Below are 20,818 nucleotides of genomic sequence, written 5' to 3' on the forward strand. Positions count from 1 at the left end.
CTGAACTGTGACAAGTTAGAGAGACAAAAAACTTTTCCTTTTCTTAGTAAATGCTGTCCTCTTTTTAAAGTTCAGTATAATTTCATCTTTTTCTTGCTGTCAGAAAAAGTTTGTATAATCCGCCGCTGTCAGTCCTCTGCAGCAGATAAACACACCTGTTTCTCTCACTATGTTTATTTTTGGCTAAATGTGATGGAGTGAAAGATCGGTCTAATCCATCTGATACGCTGCTATTTTAATAAATTCTATCTTTAATCTCCACAAACCAAAGCATTATCAGGGCTGCTTTAAGCCAAAGTAACAAACAGTCACACCCAATCAAACACAAAATCCCAGTGACACCAGCGGAGGAAGTTCTCCCAGTGAACGAGGGAGACGGACTGTTTAAAAAACTTAAATTAAATTTAAATTTGCTCTAATAGCTTATTTTAGGAAAGAAATGAGGTTTATAAAGAGAACAACTATTTTGATGATTAATATGCCTTATTGAAATTTAGTGAAATTATCATGTTGGAAGTGCTTTTAGGCTCCTTCCATCATCTGCAATCATGGAGGCTGTGGGTCTCCTTGGTGGTTTGATTTGGACTTGCTTGTTAACAATAACAAGATAACAAGTTAACAATAACATTAACAAGATACTAATGTCATGACATGAAAGCTGATGACGACCTGTTGATGTCCAAATACTGCATTTCCCATTACATTAAAACAAAATTTTTTTTTTTTTTTAGAATGAAGGGCTCAGGTCAAAGAAATGAATAATAAATGAGGTTGAGCGTGCGCAGTGCATTTTTTGATTCAGGTCAGGCTGGTGCTGTTTGCTTATACGCTCTTCTTCGCACTTCTCTCCGAGACTTTCTCAAGTCAATTAGAAATGTAGGCCAGTTGTTTTTCTCCAGAACAACTAATTGCATCGGGCTTGCATGTTTGAGTGAGAGACGGGTGATCGGGTGTGAGAATGAGGGGAAAGAAAGACGAAAGGGATGCATGGATGGAGTCATGGAGGAAGACAGTGACACAGATACAGTATGTGGAGAAAACAGAAGATTTGGATAGATTTGAACACATAAAGTGAGACTAAGAGAGACAGACGGCTTTGCAGTTGGTCTTGAAAAGATGGAGAGAGGAGTGTCAGATGTACCCCCAGTACACACACACACACACACACACACACACACACACACACACACACACACACACGCACACACACACACACACACACACAGGGAACACGAGGACAAAACAAAGGTTTGCTGTCATTAACCCAAATTTTAAAAGCTCAGCTTTTAGACCTGCCAGGATTACCCATCCTAATCCCCCTGCTCTCACCCCTCTCTTCCCCTTCTCTGCCTTTTACCCTCCCTAACTCCCTCTATCATCCGTCCCGCCTTACCGTCTCTCTCCTCCCTCATTCTATTTGTGTCTCCCTCTGTCTCTCTTTCATAACTCACTGTCTCACTGTAATTCACTATATTCAATCAACCCTTTCTCTCCATATTTTATCGTTCTCAGCCTTCACCTCTCCTCTTTATAAATCATCCCATCTACCTGTCTCTGTCTGTCAAGGTGTCAGGATGTTACTCTCTCCCTCTCACAGTCTACCTGTTTATGTCTCGCTAGTTCTCGACTGCTTTCTCTTGTGCTGCCTGCTCATGTGTTTTCTGGAAAAAAAAAAAGAATACCGTTAGATATTTATGATTTGCTTTGCTACACAGGACTCATAGGGAGGAGATACAGTGGAAGGCTGGATATACAAAGCACCGCACTCTGACACTGGAGACTGGGGTTTGTGTCCTGCGTCTAACATGTTGTTAGGTTAAGCCTTCGAAAGCACTTTGTTAATGCAGGGAAAGTTTGTCGTTTTGCTTAATTAGTCTAAGTTCGAAGCAGGACTTTATTGAGACATACTCACATGCTCACAATTACAATGCTAAAATGCTGATTTAGTAGGCACAATGTTTACCATTAATACTAACTTAGTTTAGCGTGTTAGCATGCTAATATTGCTATTTAGCACAAAATAGCATGGAAATGCAAATAGTTTTGCAGGAATTGTCAGAAGCCAAAGAAATGGATAAATTAAGTCAGCTGAAAATTCAGAGGATCATCAAAGTTAGTGAAGTTCATCCAGAGAGGAACCAGGAATATCTACGGTCAGGGTCACCAAAGTCATCAGGATTCATCCTCTGCAGACCATGAATATCTCTACCAAATTTCATGGAAATCCACCAAAAATGGTTGATTGGTTATTTCAGTCTGGATTAAAGCAGTGGACCACCCAACAGATCAACACTGACTTTTTAAGAATTTAAGGGTTTTTGTGTGTGTGTGTGTGTGTGTGTGTGTGTGTGTGTGTGTATGTGTGTAATATTTATCAAGCTTATCCAGTGCCTAAACATACGCTTAGAACATTAATCAGGCCTTAGTACGACTGGACATTGTAGGGAAAAGACTATGTTGACAGAGTTTGCAGATTTCATCTCACACATTTCCTCTGTATATTAACAGGATTTGGTCAGAACTTGGTTGTACATGAACATAATTGTTAGATTTATTCACTGTAATCTGTTGAAAACAGTGATACATGTCTGCTTCAGTTTGCACATTAAAAAAAGTGCTGATGGTGCTGATTTTTAGCCTTAGACTATGCTGAATGTTGAAAGATGAGAAGTAAAGTGAAGCTGAAGGGGAAGATTCAGGTTACAGCCGAGCCAGAGGGATTACATGCCCCCTGAGGAGAGATGAAAATTTATGGTTTTCAGCAATAATATGGATCGCTCCTGGAAACACGCACACACGTGTTCCTAATTGATTACACCACACACCTTTAAACTCCCATCTCACTAATACACAGTATGTATCTGTGCATGCACATGCACACATGTTGCAAATAGACACACCCTCAAACACACTCTTCACCAGCCCACCACATACACACACATGCACTCTGTCACACAATTACAGGCAGTAATGGCACAACACACGCCATTACACAGTGGGCCATCAGTGTGCAGCCAATAACACGCTAGTCTTACTGTGTTGAATAGTAGATGCATTCATGCTTATTACCATGCTGCTCAGATGAGCATGCTGCTGTAACTCCATTCTTTAATTTCTATTGTTTTAATATGAAGTTAATGATGTTTATTAGTGCTGAGGTCAGATGCCATCTCAATATGTAATGCGTTTAAAGAGTGAGATAAAAAAACAAAATCAATTATTGGCTGCACTGAGTCATTCCGCCCTTATTATCCCAGTGTGAAATCGCTCATATCTTTCTAATATTGCTTTTCATATTTTCACATTATTGTGTTCATACTGACTCATACTGTCTCACAATGATGTTTCGTGCATGGATAATCCATACTGTGAGTCATAGATTTAAAATCCAGACCATCTCCCTGCATACTGCTCGGGGAAAATATTTTGTTACCACCATATTTGTGGTAATTAAGTGCTGTGATTGACAGCTTAAATCCTCCACTTCAAATAAAAGCTGCCAGCACAGCTGAGACTAATTGGTAATGCTTAAACAGTTCTCCATGTTTTTTTTTAAATTGTACTGTATTTATTTAATTTTATTTAGAGAAATTAAATATTTTAATATTCAGAAGAATGTGCTAACTAAAGGACAAGGCCTCCATGGCACAAATTCATGTTTATAATCAAACTCTCCCACTAAATTGATTGAACCAGCTGTAAACTTCCTGCTGGCTCCGTCTTGTCTGCTCTAGCAGCCTGTGTGCATGTTGGCGTATGTCCGTTTAGAATACGTGTGCTAGGCGAGCATAAATTGGTGCATGTGTGTGTGATTGTGTTTGCATAAAGGATACCGAGATCTAAAACAGCTATGTAAGCCTTTGACCTCCTCTCTCATTAGAGGGAAAAGTCAATGGTCTCACTTGACTGGGGATCGATGAGGCACGTGAAGGACGTCCAACTCAGGTAAACCACTGATAGAATCGTAATTCTGCAAGCAGGGAAGGCAGACGTACAACACAGACAGAGCACTGTGACAGGCCATAAAGGTGAAAGGGGAATTAATCGAATAAATGGAGAGTTGGAGGGACTTGGTTTTTTTTTTTGTTTTTTTTAGAAGGGTGGATGGATTTTTTCTGCCATCACTTAAATGAATAAAAGTGGGCTTTAGCACTGATGTGCATGTTTTGAAAGTGCATTTTGGTTTGGACAGATCCAAAGAAGAAGATGTGGCAGCAAAAAACCTGAATTTTTCAATAAAACCAACTTATCTGTGTACACATACACACAAACAGTGCAGGGTCTTGCTAATCATGCTGCCATCAGCTTTCTAATCCATTTCCAAATATGTAGAATGTTCCAGAGGGTTCTTGAGGGTATCACATGTCAGCACTGTCCCATTGATATTATTCATACTTGAGAAGGTGAGCAGGAGCCAAAAAGATAATGGAGTGCCTGATGACGTCTGAAAGCCTCACTGAAATGCTGCTAATCAACAATAATGAAGCTCTTATGATGCTTTAATTTGTGACATAACCTTAATTGAATGCTGAAATGGTTCACTTACAGTTATATAACGTATCATTATTCCAGCATGATGATTCCAAGCCTTCAGTTCCTCTTGAAAATGATGTCTAGAAGTAATCCATTCATCATGGCTGATGTGCAGTATGCATATGCGCTCTGGCTCTATAGGAATAAACATGCCACTGTAAATTGGAAATGTACGTTATTCTTGCCTGCAGCTTCCTTGACCACCTAGTTAACCACAGAGCCTGAAGGCCGTCAGAAAGAGCGCCTAATGTCAGGGCTCCCCGAGGCTGTTTAATTGAATGTTATATTCTGGGGATATGACGTAATATACATGGATGGAGAGTCTGCGTTTAATGCAGTCAGAGTAGGCGTTGGCTGCATGTGGCTCTTCATTGAAAGTGTTAGCTTTCCTGTATTCTGTAGCTCATAATAATAATAATAATAATAATAATAATAATAATAATAATAATAATAATAATAATAATAATAATAATAATAATAATAAATAATAAATAATAATAGTAATGTCAGATAAAATTACATATTATGGCTTTGTCTGGCATTGAGATTTCGCTTTAAAGATTAGTGTGTTCTTCATATTTTGAGCAGGACCTGATCATTTCCTCCACCCTGCATGGCTCCCTTTTTGCTTCACTCTTTACTTGGCGTTCCTCTTTTTGTCATTTGTGTGTGTGTGTTCCTGTGTGTGGGCAGCAGCAGGTGTGGAGTGACTGAGAGGAAAGCTTTGTGACTCGTGTCCCATGGTGCAGGAACCTGTCACTGCCACCATTGTCATTGTCGGTCAGTCTCTGTTTCCATCTTGCTCCACTCTCATGTGTCCACGGTGCTCTTTCTCCATAACCACTTCCCATTCTCCCAGGGCTATCACTTGTCCAAGTTGTGTGCATATTTAAAAATGTGTACATTGCAAAAAAGTATTTTTTTTTTTGAGTACCCTTTCTTTGGAAAACATGTCTGACTTTGTGTATTTGATCTAATTTATCTTTTTGAAGGTAACTTTATGTGTTTTGTCTTGTCCTGTACATATCTCCTTTTCTGCACATACATAATGTGTACAGTATGTTCTCGAACACACACACACACACACACGCACAGAGTCCAGGACATGTCCTGCTGTGATGTATGTAAGCAGAGATTGTGGGAAAGCATGCACCTTCAGATAAAGTGAGGCCAAAGCTTGAATAATTCATCGCATAGCTCCGCCTTGGCCAACCCACACATCCCTGCTCCAGCACCCAGAGCCAAGGCTGATAGCTTCACACACAAACGAAGAGAAATAAATTACAACACGTAACCCCCCAGAAAAAGCTAAATCACTCAATCTGAGGAAAGACAGGAGGACAAATAAAACCGGTCCATCCAACAGTTCTGTTAAGATGCAGGCCATGTTCTGTTGTCAGTGTTGAATGAGGCTCCGGGATGTTTCAGACACGCTGACGTTATCTCTCTCGCAGGGGATTGCATTGTGTGTGTGTGTGTGTGTGTGTGTGTGTGTGTGTGTGTGTGTGTGTGTGTGTGTGTGTGTGTGTGTGTGTGTGTGTGTGTGTGTGTGTGTGTGTGTGTGTGTGTGTGTGTGTGTGTGTGTGTGCATGTATAGGTGTATTGTGTGTGCCTTTATACTGTATACATATATAGAGTTCATTGCGTGGACTGCAAAGTGAAAAGGACTGTCTGCTCTACCATACACTTTTGTATGGCCTCGGGACTTGGCTGAATGTGTGTACGCATGTGTATTTTGGGGGCAGTTCATGTAATAAATAAAAACTCTGAGCTACTTTTCATCTTCTTTTGTAGAGTTTTCTGTAATCTCAGTGGTTTCCTTTTTCCTTTATGCTGTGTTTGTGTGGGCTTGGCATCTTGCTGGCAAATGCTTCTTTCATTTATAATGTGCTGTTACTCACACATTAAACACCTACAGCAGCCTGGGGGAGGATGCTATTAACATTCAAACTAATTTTTACTTGTATGTGATATTCTAATCCAATTTTAGGACAATGTTTCGCAACCTCTATTCATACTCTAAATCTAACGAAGATTTTATGCTTGTGTTCCTTAAATGTTGCTTGATTATGACGTTTTTATTCAGTTAACTCTGTGCAGGTTATCAACAAGTGAGAAAACTTCCACTATCAGTAAACATGTCGTCTGAGAGGAACAACTGAGAGAAAGTATAAAGGCCACTGTCTGGCTGCTGATGAAAATGCATAAAGAGAACCTGGTTATGTAACTGTAAATGGGGGCAACTAAGACACTCAATTAAGAAACTTTAGTTTTTCTGTTAGAAGGAAAAGGATAATCCAAAACAAATATAGGACAATGATTAATTGTATTTCTGTATTATTTTCCAATTGTGATATTAAACACAGGTCTAAGCTGTCTTTGACTATCTTCAGCTGTCTGTATGTTATGATAAAAAGGAGCAAAATAGGAACAGAGGAGATGCTTCCTTCCAGCTAGAACAGAATTTTGGCTGCATACTGTACAAGGAAAGGGAGGAAAGCTCCCACACCTTCAGAGTCCACACTCTGAAAGACACCAGAGGAGCTACTCTTTAATACTGGATTAGAGTTCAACTGGAGTGCCAGAGCAGGCACTTTCTTTACTGTAAGTATCTGTCCCCAAAGGTAGTGTTTGCTACTCCAAGACTTTTTGTGAGCACAAACTCGATTTTGCTCAATGGTTTCACTGACTTTGGTGGGGTTTGTGAGTCTGGAAAGCAAGCCAAACCCATTTCAAAGTTTAAATACTTGAAATTTATACAAGACCTGTCCATGCCTTTATATCATCCCAGCAGGTTTTAAACTGCAGAGCTTTGAAGGAGGCATCTGTGGTGTTTTCTCATGCAGCTGATTTGGTTCTTGTACTGCGTATTTGGCATAGCAATGGAGGTGAATATTTAATTTCACTGCACCCTGGATTTCGCCATGGTTTTAACTGGAGGTAAAGGACTGGAATGGCAGGATGTTACTCCACAGATGGCTGGGTAGATAAATATCACTTCACTGCTGTGGTAAGCTGAAACAGCAGAGCCGGGACATTTAAACAGATATATAAATACACACAAAGACCAACATCAGTTAGGATATGACAAATATAATAAATAAATAGAATAATAAAATGTAATAATAATATAAAAAATCTAAAGAAATGAATGGAAAACAGCTATAATTTATATTTTTATCACAACACTGTGTGAAATGAAAGCTGATGTGAAAGAGGTCATTCGCACTGATGAACCTGCAGAGACTTAGCACACAAACCTGTACCTCCCCTCTGCTTTATTGACCTTTATAGTGAGTTTTAGCTGATTGCTTAGTGGCCTGGTCCACAACTTTACTGTTTTGGTTCACTCTCACTGCTGTCATCACGTTGATTTGGGCAACAGCGGGCAGCTGTTTCCATGGTACACGCTTTTAAAACCCATTGTACACTACCTGCTCAGCATCAAACAGCAGACAAACATAGTTAGTGATCAGCTGGTGAACAGAGTGGAGCATTTAGCTGCTAAAGAGGAAGAGACTAAAAAGAAAAGAAAAAGCAGAGTGAATATTGGACTTCAGTTCATCACGTGGACAGAAACACGACTCCAAAAGAATGATCATGTTGTCCTGTAAATGCTGGATGTGTAAATAAGCAACTGTTTGCTAACAGGTTTGTCATATTAACTTAAAAGGTGATGATATTGTCAAGGTTGTGTTCACACACAATATCTGTCACTGTTTTTCAAATTAATGTCCTATGCCTTTGATTAATGCTTTTCTTATTCCTGAATTTGTCCTGTTGATTGGATCAAACAAGCAAAGATGACAGAATTACCCCCCTGTGGCTTCTTCCATCACAGTTTACATCATTCACAAGGTTACTATATTATGAGTCTTCGTCTCTCTGCTGATGGAACAGTTTGACAAAGCTCATTTGAAGTAATTGCCCGCTTGTGGTGCCCAAGCATGGTGTCAAAAACAATTAAAAAGGCACTAAAGAGATTTAAGCAAGCCAGAGCTGCAGCTCACAGCAAGATGATGAAATGACTTGTTCTCTCCCCAGTGCGGATGAGCGGTTCGACGCCACCTTCCACACCAACGTGCTGGTGAATGCATCAGGTTACTGCCAGTACATCCCTCCTGGCATCTTGAAGAGCACCTGCTACATCGACGTGCGCTGGTTCCCGTTTGATGTGCAAAAGTGTGACTTGAAGTTTGGCTCATGGACGCACAACGGCTGGCTGCTGGACCTTCAGATGCTGGATGTGGACACGTCCACCTACATACCCAATGGGGAGTGGGACCTTGTGGGTAAGAAAGAATCAGACTCCAGTGTGATTGTATTATTCACTATAGGTGCATTTTAACATAAAACTGATTCTGCAGTTGTCTCCAAAGATTTCTTGAGATGAGCTGAAAACTTTGAAAACAATTCTTTTAGAGGGTATAAAAATACAGCACAACAATTGCTGCTATATTCAGTCTGTGCATTACAAAGTGGGATAATCCATCCATCCATTTGACAAAGTTGAAATATTCAGACATACCTGACCAAGACTCTCCCCAACAGGGTCAAGCCTTGCCAACTTCCTGTGTCCAAAATGAAGTCGAATGTATTATTTTAATATTAATGACTTCACTGTGGGATCATTTGGATGGTTGTAGCTGGATGAACTGGAAAGGGAAGAATTTTTGGAAGACCACCCAAGCAGGGTGTTTCCAGCTGGGGCAGAGTAGCTGCAGATCCCAGTGCCTGTGCCCCCTGGGGTGATGGTTAGCTGGAAATGGGTGTCAGACAGCGCCAGATGGCAAGCAATGGCAAGGTTTGACACATTGGCAGGTGTGTAGCCAGGCCATGTGTGAGAGCAGCACACCACATCCCCAGAGTTTGAGTTGTAGGTGAGACAGTGCAGCTATCAAAAATAAAAAAAAAAATATTCTGCTGATTTTTTTCAACATTTTACTAATAATACAATGTTAAAATAAAGGCAGAGTGAAGCTCCAAGCCTGATCTAACTCAGATTCACTTCAGTCCACTTCTTCAATCATTTCATCCGTCCATATGAACAGATGCATGGAGAGATAGAATCATTAGAGCTGTTAATTACAGTAATTAGTCAGATGGTTTTCTGACTTACATGCATTCTAAAAGCTATTTAAATCTTCAACTTAAATAACTTTGTTAGTCCACAAAAATCTGTCTGACCTGTGTGTGTGTGCTCCTCTCTTAGGTGTGCCAGCCAAGCGCAATGAGCTATACTATGAGTGCTGCAAGGAGCCCTACCCTGATGTGACATTCACGGTCACCATGCGCCGCAGGACTTTATATTATGGCCTCAATTTGCTCATTCCCTGTGTGCTGATCTCGGGCTTGGCCCTGCTGGTCTTCTTGCTGCCTGCCGACTCTGGAGAAAAGATTTCTCTGGGTGAGGGGGCTTAAATAGACGTAAACACAAACATTCTATTACTGATCTATGGAAGAAAGATAAAAAATTATAAAATAAAAAGATTTTTGTACTCTTTTTAACTTCAGGGTAAGTAAATCAATTAAAACATGGAATAGTAGGTTTTTAAAACACCACAAACAACATCCAAAAATTTGTTTGAATTTGTTCAAGCTTGTTTCCAAATATTCTTATGAATCACGTGGCGAGCCATGAACACATGCATGTCAAATCACATTTCAGTAATTGAATTTCAAAATAAGAGCTCTGCTATCAAATCCACTCTGGAATTCCCTCAGTGCCAGTGAGTTTTGATGAATATCCATCTGTGGATGAGCAGTCACCAGTTACTCTGGACACATCAGATGAGCCGGCAGCTGATAAATGGTGGTAGTCATGAGAAAATAACAGATTACATAGATAAGTTATTACAGGACTGATTTCATGCACGAGTGACCCTGATCACATCATCGTCATGTATATGCTCACGGTCTCCCTCTCTCTGTTTCTGTCTCAAGGCATCACCGTGCTCCTCTCGCTAACTGTCTTCATGCTCCTGGTAGCAGAGATCATGCCCGCCACGTCCGACTCCGTTCCTCTCATCGGTGGGTGACATTTATGTATGCCTGGGTCCACGTGCAACATATTTAAGTGTGCATGAATGTAGAATGACCCTCCTGTGAAAAGTTCACCAAACAGATGACAAAAGGGTTGCTGAGAAATCGATTCAGCATATCAACACACAGAGTCTTTGTTCCAGTAAACACCAGTAATATAAAACATGCATTACTTATTGAACGTTTTCAATGTGGCCAGTTGCCTGACCTCTCTATACACTGCATACGCTCTCTTGAAAAAATAATGCATGAAGACCCACGCTGGTGTGTGGTTTGGTTTGAGTAGCCTGAGGGCGTCTTTCCATCATTCACAGTGCTCCTGGATGGTGTGTGGAGTAAATTTGGTGGCCAGAACTAAAGCTGTCAGCACCATTAATAGGCTGTGAAATGTCTAATTCTCCAGTGGGGAGGCAAAAAGGAAAAGAGGATGGAAGAAGAAATAATGGATGAGGGGAAGAGGAGGCTAAGGGCTAAAGTTCTGAGACAGGCTTTTTAGGAGCAAGCGAAGAGGCAGACGTTAGGTTAACACTAACACAAGGTTAACACTTGTAAACCATCACTGAAAGCTTAACAGGTCAAGAAGAAATGTGTGCTGCATGTGTGTGACAGTGTGTTTACATGAACTATGGCTGCAAACCTGTTCGTCATGTGTCATACTGGTTTCACTCAGTCAAAGTGAAATGTAGCGTACATGAACTGTGCTTTATGTGAGTGTAAGCAGTGTTTGGTCACGCTGAACATAGTTGCCACTACATCAATGCAATGATAACTGCCCTTGTTGAAGAAGCGCTTGATAAATGCTTCATCTGTAGAGTGATTAATCTGTTTTTATTTTTATATGCCATGACCTCAAGACAAGGCCAACTGGGACACATTTAGCAGCCTTGTTAAAATGACTCATGTCCCTTTACAACACTGTGGCCTCATGTAGATATGAGTTATTGTAGCTGCTTGAACTTGACTGTAAATATATAAAGCAAGTGGAACCAGAATCCGGCCGTATGTCGTTTATCATCAGCCTTTAATCACCAGATAAGCACAGAGTGCTCTGAGTTAATTTAGTTAGACCTCTCTTATCTGGCTCAAGACCATTTGGCTGAGTTGATTTTAATTCATTTTTAAATTAGCTAGTCCAGCCATGATCAACAACGTGGTTTGTGACCGAATGTCCACGATTATATTTTGACTTATTATGCATCGTATCTGTAGGCTGTCGTTTTCTGACTCTTCTTCCATAAAGACAGGCATGGTGAGCAGTGATTGACCATGAACCGGTCAGGACACGCTCATAAACACGTCCTTTAACACCATTTTCTGTGTTCCGGCTCTTGTCTTGTCTCTTCTTCTCTCTCCTCACCTTTTTGTTTCATCATTTTCTGCTTCGCCTCTCTCCTGATCCATCTCTTCTTGCTAAAGTGTCCCCTTCCCATTTCCTTCCATTTCACTTTCCACAGTCCCCCAACAATAAGGTCATAACCCCTAACTTTATGAGGTCATGCAAAGTTTGACTTTGCTGCCACTGCAGTAGCTGAAGTCGTATTTATCTGTTAGCTCTCCTTAATTCACAGCCAATAGCAAACAAGAGAAAGAAGGGCAGGCCCACAGATCAAGTGTGTGTGTGTTCAGTGAGTGCTCCCCTCCTCTCTTTCTGTTCCTTCATGTGGATAAAAACATCCCTCCAGAGCCAGCACTAATCTCTATCTCTCTCCTCTACTGTTTTTTAGTTTGTTTACCCTTTTTTTCTGTTTTGTCTTAAATCTTGCACAGATTTTATTTCCCCTGTGTGAGTGCAAGTGTACTTCTCCCCCTTGGCAGTATAACCTATTGCACGGATTGATCAGACTCGCTTTCCTTTCATGTCAGAGTGTGAAATCAACCTATTTTGGGAATTCAAGATTAAAGTTTTACCTGTTCGTACATGTTAATGAAATGTGAGCATGGGGTAGTTTAAGAGGGCCTGAAAAGGGAAAAATATTACAAGTTAGAAAATGTGAAAACAACTAATAAGATGCAGGAACTTAAAGTGTGTTAATGTTGATCTTTACTCTTCAGCCCAGTACTTTGCCAGCACCATGATGATTGTGGGAATGTCTGTGGTGGTGACAGTTATAGTCCTGCAGTTTCACCATCATGACCCTCAGGGAGGCAAGATGCCCAAGTGGGTAAGTGATTTAAGCCGATAATCATCACTATTGTGACTGAAAGCATTTAGCACAAATATTTGTGTGAGTGTGTTATTGTGTGTGTGTGCACCACTGACACTTCCTCCTTTCAGGTTCGCGTGGTTCTGTTGAACTGGTGTGCCTGGTTTCTACGTATGAAGCAACCTGGCGATGAGCGCAAGCGACCTGGTTACAAGTACCGTCACGCCTCTCAGCACCACTCCAGCACCAGCTCCATAGAGATGGGCACTGTGCCGAGCCTCAGTGTGCCCCTTTCTCAGACTTCCTGCCCACCTTGCCCCACAGGCACCTCCAATGGCTCCATGAGCCTCTACTTCAGCAACTACCATCCCATAGAGAGCTCACACTGCCCACCTTCTAGCGACTCCGGGGTAGCACTAGCAGGACGAGCCCACGGCTCCCCAAGTGATGAGGCTGAGCCACCTGGAGGAGTTGGCAGTGTTGGAGGCCTGGGGATGGGAGGGGGAATGGGCATCAGCATCCCCCCACCAGAGATCCAGCGCATCTTGGAGGAGGTGTCATACATAGCTCAGCGGTTCCGGGACCAGGATGAGGCTGAGGCCATCTGCAGCGAGTGGAAGTTTGCAGCAGCAGTGGTGGACAGGCTGTGCCTGGTGGCCTTCTCTCTCTTCTCCATCATTTGCACCTTTACCATTCTCATGTCAGCACCCAACTTCATAGAGGCCGTTTCAAAGGACTTCACATAGCTGGCTGCAGCAGCAGGAGAGAAATTAGGGATAAAGAAGAGATTAAGAGAGAAAGTGGGTTGGGGGGAAAGGAAACCATAAAGAGGGCAGTATGTGGTCCTCAACCTACAGATGGGCCACCCCATTGGAAAAGGAGGTGGTCCACACAGCCTTTTATGAAAATTCATAACATTTCTGGAAACTCAATGTAAATAGAGGTTGAATCATGTAGTCAGTAGAACCAATCAGGAAACAAAATATTCATTACTGATGAAATACTAATTACAAAGACAGATCATAATGTCATTTATCAAATTCCAAATTAAACATAAATTCGCTCTCCCACTCTGTTTTGATGTCAGAGATGTTCATAGAGATGTCAGGCATGCTGGCTGAGGAGACTAAAGGCAAAATTTTGGGAATTACTGGGGCAAAAGAGGAGATTTTGTATAGATTTTCTTTTTTACATTGACATTACAAGACATCAGTTAGGGGAAGAAAAATGGCTGTTAATTGTCTTTACCCTGAAACACTGTAAATATCCTTAGCTTAATTTACTGTACAGTGACACATAGAGCACCACAGTTCACCTCACTGCTGCTGTAGTTCATTTCAATCACCCCAACTATTGTCCCATATGTATGAACACATATGCACACGCATTGCCTCAATCTGAGGTCATATACCAACTGTTCACTTTCTGAACCCTTGATAAGGAAGTAACAGACGTTTTCTGATGATGTACCATCACTGTAATGATGTAATATGAGATGTTTCACTGTGAATTTTAGCGTTTTTGCTTTTGTGTTTTCGATCAATAGAGTACTGGAAGCAACTTGATTGCAGTGACACAAGTCTAGAGGCAGTAGGAATGCTTATTCGGGATCACTTTTCATTTTGTCTCACCTGTCATATTTTGACCAAAACATCTGTAACATAGTAATATTGTCCCAACACCGTTTGTAGTAATGAAACGTCCAGTAAATTGTATCCAGAAGCACTGTGTTAACTGGTTGATACTAGTTTTGACCAGTTATACAAAATGCAGGTGTCTTTCTGAAGTACAGTCATGTACTGTATGTTTAACTGTACATCACATCTTTTCATCAAGTCATTGAGTCAACTGTATAGGTCAAGTAAACATTGTCTAACTGCTGTAAAAATACACAAATTCATGTATCTTAAAAGATTTGCAGGATTTTGTACTTGATGGACTTCACTGTACATAAACAGTCACTGAGGATGAAGAGGGATGTGACTTTTGCACCTCTGATGCCCAGACTGTGGCGGACAGCTAGAGGAAAACTTCACATCCCCATCCGGCCCCAAATCACTGGAGAACACACTGTAGATTTATAAAAGGCCCCAGTGTCAGTAAGTTTCTTCCTTGTTTTGAAGAAGGAGCCGAGTGACTGATTCACACAACAAAGTTGTTAATGTGTTTTGTTTCATCTCCACCTCCCAGCCACCTATTTGTCCTAGCTACAGTCATTGGTCTCTTTATCTCTGTCTCTGTTATTCCAAGTGTGAGTTTTTCGCTCTCTATGTCAATAAAGGTTTATTTATTCTCTGTATAACAGGCTCTGGATAGATCTGTGAGACAGAACATGAAGGGACTTGGTTCAGTCTGTGAAGAAACAACTAGTTTGTTGCCACAGAAAATAGATTAATAATTACAATGACAACTAAGCTTTATAGGTTCACTCTGGTGAATAATTTGAAATTAGAGCATGTCATGTTGTTGCATTGATAGTATTATCCCAAACACAAACAATAGCTGCTACCTCTTCTGTATAGCTGCAGGGTTACATAAATCAGCCACAGGCTTTTGCACCAACGCATAGTTTTAAGTCTGTTAAGCTCCAGAAGTTAAAGCTCAGTCAGTCAATTACAAGAAAACAGATCAGCCAGATGTCTCATGTGCAAAATTATTTGGGATAATACAAAGGAAAGTAGGAATAACTGGTAGTGAAACAGTTGCGGTAATAGCATAAATGTCAGTCCTCTCTGATTATTGGGAAGGCTAATGAGCCATTAAGGTATCCGCTGTTTGTGTCCCAGAGGGCTCTTAATCTCCAGCGTTTATCACAGTGATATATTCACAAAGCCATCATGTTAATGAGACGGGATGTGCTAACCTTGACAGGAAGGCAAAAAAGTCAAATTCAACTAGGAGTTACTTCAGCCGTTTTGGACGAGTCAAACAGACAAAGAATCTGGTCAGGACAAGCGAAATCTGTGAAAATGCCCCTAATTTCAACAAGGTTTTCTTATACAGTGCTATAAAACTGTCGTTGGTCTCAGATAAATAAGGAAATAAAAAAACTGAATGGGAGAGGAAATCAAATGGAAATCTGAGCTCCAATGTGCCAAATGAAAGCATGCAAGACAAAAAATGTGGGGCACGTTTTCCTTCTGTGATCTAGGATATATGCTCTGATTTCTTTTTTTGGGTGGCCGACAAAGGCTCCTCTCAGCCTTCTATTGTTTGATGTTTTGTGGATGAACTCCATTCAGTAAGATGGGGCCCACCTTTTGAGCAGTGGTTGGTGCATTTATTCCATCCATCCTATCCCTATCCCTTTTCGGGGTTGCGGGGGGGCTGGAGCCTATCCCAGCTGTCAATGGGCGAGAGGCAGGGTACACCCCGGTCGCCAGTCGATCGCAGGGCAACACACAAGACAGACAACCATTCATGCTCACACTCACACCTAAGGACAATTTAGAGTCACCAATCAACCTAATGAGCATGTTTTTGGTCTGTGGGAGGAAGCCGGAGTACCCGGAGAGAACCCACGCATGCACGGGAAGAACATGCAAACTTCACACAGAAAGGCCCGACCCGGGAATCAAACCGGCCACCTTCTTGCTGTGAGGCACGCGCACTACCTGCTGCGCCACCGTGCAGCCTGCATTTATTCCTTGCAGAGAAATCAAGTTTTATCTAGCAAAAAACCTCCATTGACAATGTCATTGTGTGATCTGAACTCAAAACGTTACTTTCAGGAAAACTACTACCGGTGTAATTTGAAAATCTAGAACATTAGCATCATTTTGAGTCCCACATTCATAATATATTGCAAAATTAAGCTATATTCAATGTCTGCTTGTTCTGGATTTGTGTGACCATCTTATTTATCTTGGAAAACACAAAATCAGTACTTTGGCTAAGACTGTAAAATACCTGCCAGACATCATAGTACATAGAACTGTCAGTCAGTGTGTGTCCATGATGCATGCATGTGTTTGTGTGGGTCTGCGTAGACGTAGGGACACTGAAGTGCTGAGTTATGCCTCCTGCACTGTGTCAGTATTCTAATCATTTATTAAAGGGGCATGGGAATAAAAATGAGTGAAAAAGTCCATGACTGAGGCAGATGAAAGTACTGCAGCTCATGAGCAGAGGGATAAGCAGCACTTTGAACAAACTTTTTTTTCAGTAGAGATTCAGTAGAAAATTTACAAGCTACCCGGAGATCTACCAAACTGCATGGTCAGACAGTGGTTAATAGTTAAACCAGTCTTGATTTGGACTGATCACAGCGTAGATAGATGAGCAGCTGCTTTGGTTATGCCACAGTATCATAATACAGTTGCACTTCCAAACAGGCATGCCACTTTGAATTCACACTGAGGAGACGTGTCAGCTGTCAGAAGTCAAAGAGGAAAGGACTTCAAGAATTAAAGATTTCATGAGGGTGACAATGACAAATAGCAAGGTACCAAAACCAAACATGATGTGATGATTCCCCTCCATTCTTTCAAATGAACACTGTAAATGAATCAATTTGGTACATAACTTGTTTTCGGTTTAAATGGTCTGGTTAAGAGGGAGGAATTGGATTTAATGGTAGCAACCAGTCAATGGGCCACGCACAAAGAATATTACATAATGGAGGATAAACAAAGTCCCAGCTACAAGACTAGATTACAGTAAGTTAAGGATAGAAATGGTAAGTCGATGATGAAGAGAGAGCTCCGGAAGTCCATATGTTCATGTATTTGTGAGTGTATTGCTCTTGTTAAATCTGCTTACACAGTGACATTGTGGGGACTCACCTTCCCTCCTTCCATGTGGGAACAAAACACAAGTCACTATAACCTAAATAATTCAATTTTAGGGTAAAGACTTGGGTTAAGGTTAGGGTTAAGGTTAGGCAAGCAGTCATTTGGCTGGGGTTAGGATCCACAGGAAATTAATGCAAGTCAGTGTAATGCCCTCTGAAGTGTTGGAAACAAGACTGTGACTATGCACAGTGACTGCGAGTAACTGTTCAAAGCGAAGCCTGATCAAATTATGTTTGTTTTATTGCTGGATGAATTCCAAAGATAACAAACATTGAAAGGAAAAGATCTAGTTTTGTTCTTCTTTGTTTCTGTGTCTCACCAAAAGGCTTGAGACACTTCAGAGGGCTCAGGATTATGAAATGTTAGCTGTTGTTAATGCATGAAATAATCTATATCCGCACAAGCACTGACATACTTTAAAATTGCATTAGGGATGATTTTTGAAGTGGAAGAAAGACCTGTGGAAGTAAACAACCACAGAACCGCCAAGTGAGCGATGCAGGAGAGAGGCAGCATCCTCTTGAGTGAAAGATATGGTAGTGATGTTATCAGTGATCACAGAGATCTTATGGATGAAAAATAAATGTATGTGTGTGTGCATATCTATCAATGCATCTGTTTCTCCCTATATTGGGCCCTCTTTTTTCCCACAGTCTGACAGATGAAACTGTGCACCAACCCTTATGAATACAGCATATCATCCTTCCCATGCAATGCACACATACACACCACAACAAAACAAAATGAAACAAGAATTATATCATTATTTGAGAAATATTGACATACGTTAATATCTACAGCGTATTGAAAAAGCAAAAATCTGGATTGCTTTTAGGACGTGAAAACATGTACAACATTGATTTTGCATGGCTGTAGCAAACCTGAGCACAATGGTGTTTGTCACGAGGGAATAGTCAGATGTTCTAAATCAGTTTAACCTTGTAATTATTCAGGAATTTAGGGAATACACAGCAGTCGCTCGCCACATTATACACAGTTTAATTAGAAATGTGCTCGCTCTTTTGCTCTTCGGAGACACATGAGAGAATTTCATCAGGGATCAGTGCACAACAGTGGTGAGGAAGAACAGGCTCAGCAAACACAGCACTGAAACATAATGTACAAATTCAAATACACATCATGTAAAACAAACATCACACCAATCACCGTATTAGAATCAGTTTTATATGATTTTACAAGGTATTTCAATATCTGGTGAAAACCAACTATTCAATGGTGGCATGCATGATATAAATGTATAATTCATCATATGTAAATACAAAGCATTCTTTGAAAGGGTAAAGGCCCTGGAAGACTTGTGAAGGTACGGGGTAAAATGATGCAGCAAAAATGAGAAAAATCCTGGAGGAAAATAGTCTTTGCTGGCATTTATCTGCTGCTGTAAACAAATGCAAATAGTTTCTTTTTGTCTTGAAGGGGTTTCTCCTGGTCTCCAGAATTTAGGAACTTTATGCCCTTCCCTGCACACTCACATCTCTTATATTATGTCTTACAGTATGGAAATTAGACAACAGTCTTGGGAACAACAAACCATTGGAACAGATGTAGGTACCTCAATCTCATCAACACTGCCTGCTATACATAGTAAACCCCCTGTGAGGAAGAATAGCTCAGCTGCCAGACTTCTACTTGAAATATTCAGCCAGACCTCCACAGTCAGGAGGCATCTGAGATGACAACATGTAAACAAGAGTTGTTGTTGCTGTTGTGTTTGTTATCATTGTTGATTCATGTCAGGCTAGCAACAGGAGACTCTCATGATTTGATGACATAGAGCTGAAGTGGAATACTAGGTGTCTGGGTGTCTCACATACACACGTGCACAATTGCAAGCTACCACTACCCGTTGCACATAACCACAAACATGCTTGCACACCATCAACATAAACACATTCACACACACTGTGCACGGCGGGGGCCTGAGTGAGACCAGATTGCATGTTTGGAGAGTGACAAAACGGTCACATTGCTGAGCTCAGCGTGCAGCTGATGTATACTTCACAGGGAATCAAAAAGTTATGAACCAAAACAAAGAGGCTTCCTTTTCTTCCAGAAATGCAAATTAAAATCAAATCTGTGATTGACAATAATGCAACTACAGTAGGTGAAATACTGTTATTTTGAAATCCAAACCATAAACAGGGCATGAGGAGAGGCCTGGAAAGTAATGAAATCTGTGAAAAAGTTATGGGTTGATGCTCAGTCTTATTACCATCCAATATGGTATCCAGCTCTGCCTGCTGAGCTGCTGGCCCAGCATTATTATTTAAAAGAAAAATGAAGCTCTTGCTGTATGTTTACATGTGTGGCAGGAGGATTGTGGGTGTTGGTTGGTGGGCTTCAGTAGCACATGCTATTCCTCTCTTAACATACATAGAAACACCTCAGCTCTGGAGCAGAGATGCTGTACATCACCCCTGAGCCTCTCTTGCTCCCTCTTCACGTTTTCTCATTCCAGTCCCAATTAATCCACCTCTCCCACAATCCCTGGGGCTTGGAGTTGAGAAACAACCCTGCCGGACCCTGCTGCTGCAGCAGATGATCATCTTTCCCCTCCTTGCCCTCCAAGTGGCCCGGCCACCTGTTCGGCCCTCGGGTCCAAAGTCTCTCACCTTCAACGCGATCTCACTTCAAACAGTGCTTTGGCTAGATTACTTCCTGTTCTTATTCTATTCTGATTTGTTGTTGCCCATTTGCTTGCTTTACTTTTACCCAAGCCAGTGATGTGGCTCTATGGCCCTTCTATGATCATGTGACATGTATGAGAATGTCACCATTTATTATGGACTTGATTTAACTAATTGGCACTTGGTAATAATGGCATAGAAAAGCCTAACCAGGGACAGGAGTCGCAAATTAACTTTGGTTAAAAATCCAGTATGGAATGAAAAAACTGCAGACCATTGGTTGGTCATCACTAGAATCGCCCCTTCTGCGACATCTGTGCTTTGATGTCGGATTCCCCAGACTCTTCTGTTTGGTATTTTTCTTTGTTTCAGTTGTTTCTTATCTGTTGCCCTTAGGCTTTTCTGAAACGTCTGTCTCCTTGCTGTGACAAACAACCATCCTTTCAATATCCTCAAACAACCATTCCCTCAATATTGTGGTGATTTGGGAAATTCAGGTATTTTCTTGTGTACTGTGGAGAGGTGTGGAGCTTTGTTCCTGTGTTTCCTTTGTTGGCAGAGGCTGGGTGTGGTTCTACAGGTGGCTTGGGAGCTGGCTCCAACACAGGTGGGACTCATCACAATCAAGCACAGCATAAAGACTGGATTGCAGAGGACT

General features: G+C 41.2%; 1 protein-coding gene across 1 annotated transcript in view; it reads left to right on the top strand.

The window, feature by feature from the left end:
* The window catches only part of LOC139331103 (neuronal acetylcholine receptor subunit alpha-7-like), a 33,996-nt gene extending 18,979 nt beyond the window's left edge, over positions 1–15,017 (top strand). Inside the window, exons 5-9 of the mRNA XM_070962426.1 lie at positions 8,578–8,825; positions 9,746–9,940; positions 10,477–10,563; positions 12,628–12,737; positions 12,851–15,017. Coding sequence (XP_070818527.1) covers positions 8,578–8,825; positions 9,746–9,940; positions 10,477–10,563; positions 12,628–12,737; positions 12,851–13,465 — 1,255 coding nt within the window. The 3' untranslated portion in view covers positions 13,466–15,017. The remainder of the gene's footprint in view (positions 1–8,577; positions 8,826–9,745; positions 9,941–10,476; positions 10,564–12,627; positions 12,738–12,850) is intronic.
* The last annotated feature ends 5,801 nt before the right edge of the window (positions 15,018–20,818 follow it).

Source organism: Chaetodon trifascialis, chromosome 5, assembly GCF_039877785.1.
Source record: "Chaetodon trifascialis isolate fChaTrf1 chromosome 5, fChaTrf1.hap1, whole genome shotgun sequence".
In the NCBI taxonomy this organism is placed as follows: domain Eukaryota; kingdom Metazoa; phylum Chordata; class Actinopteri; order Chaetodontiformes; family Chaetodontidae; genus Chaetodon; species Chaetodon trifascialis.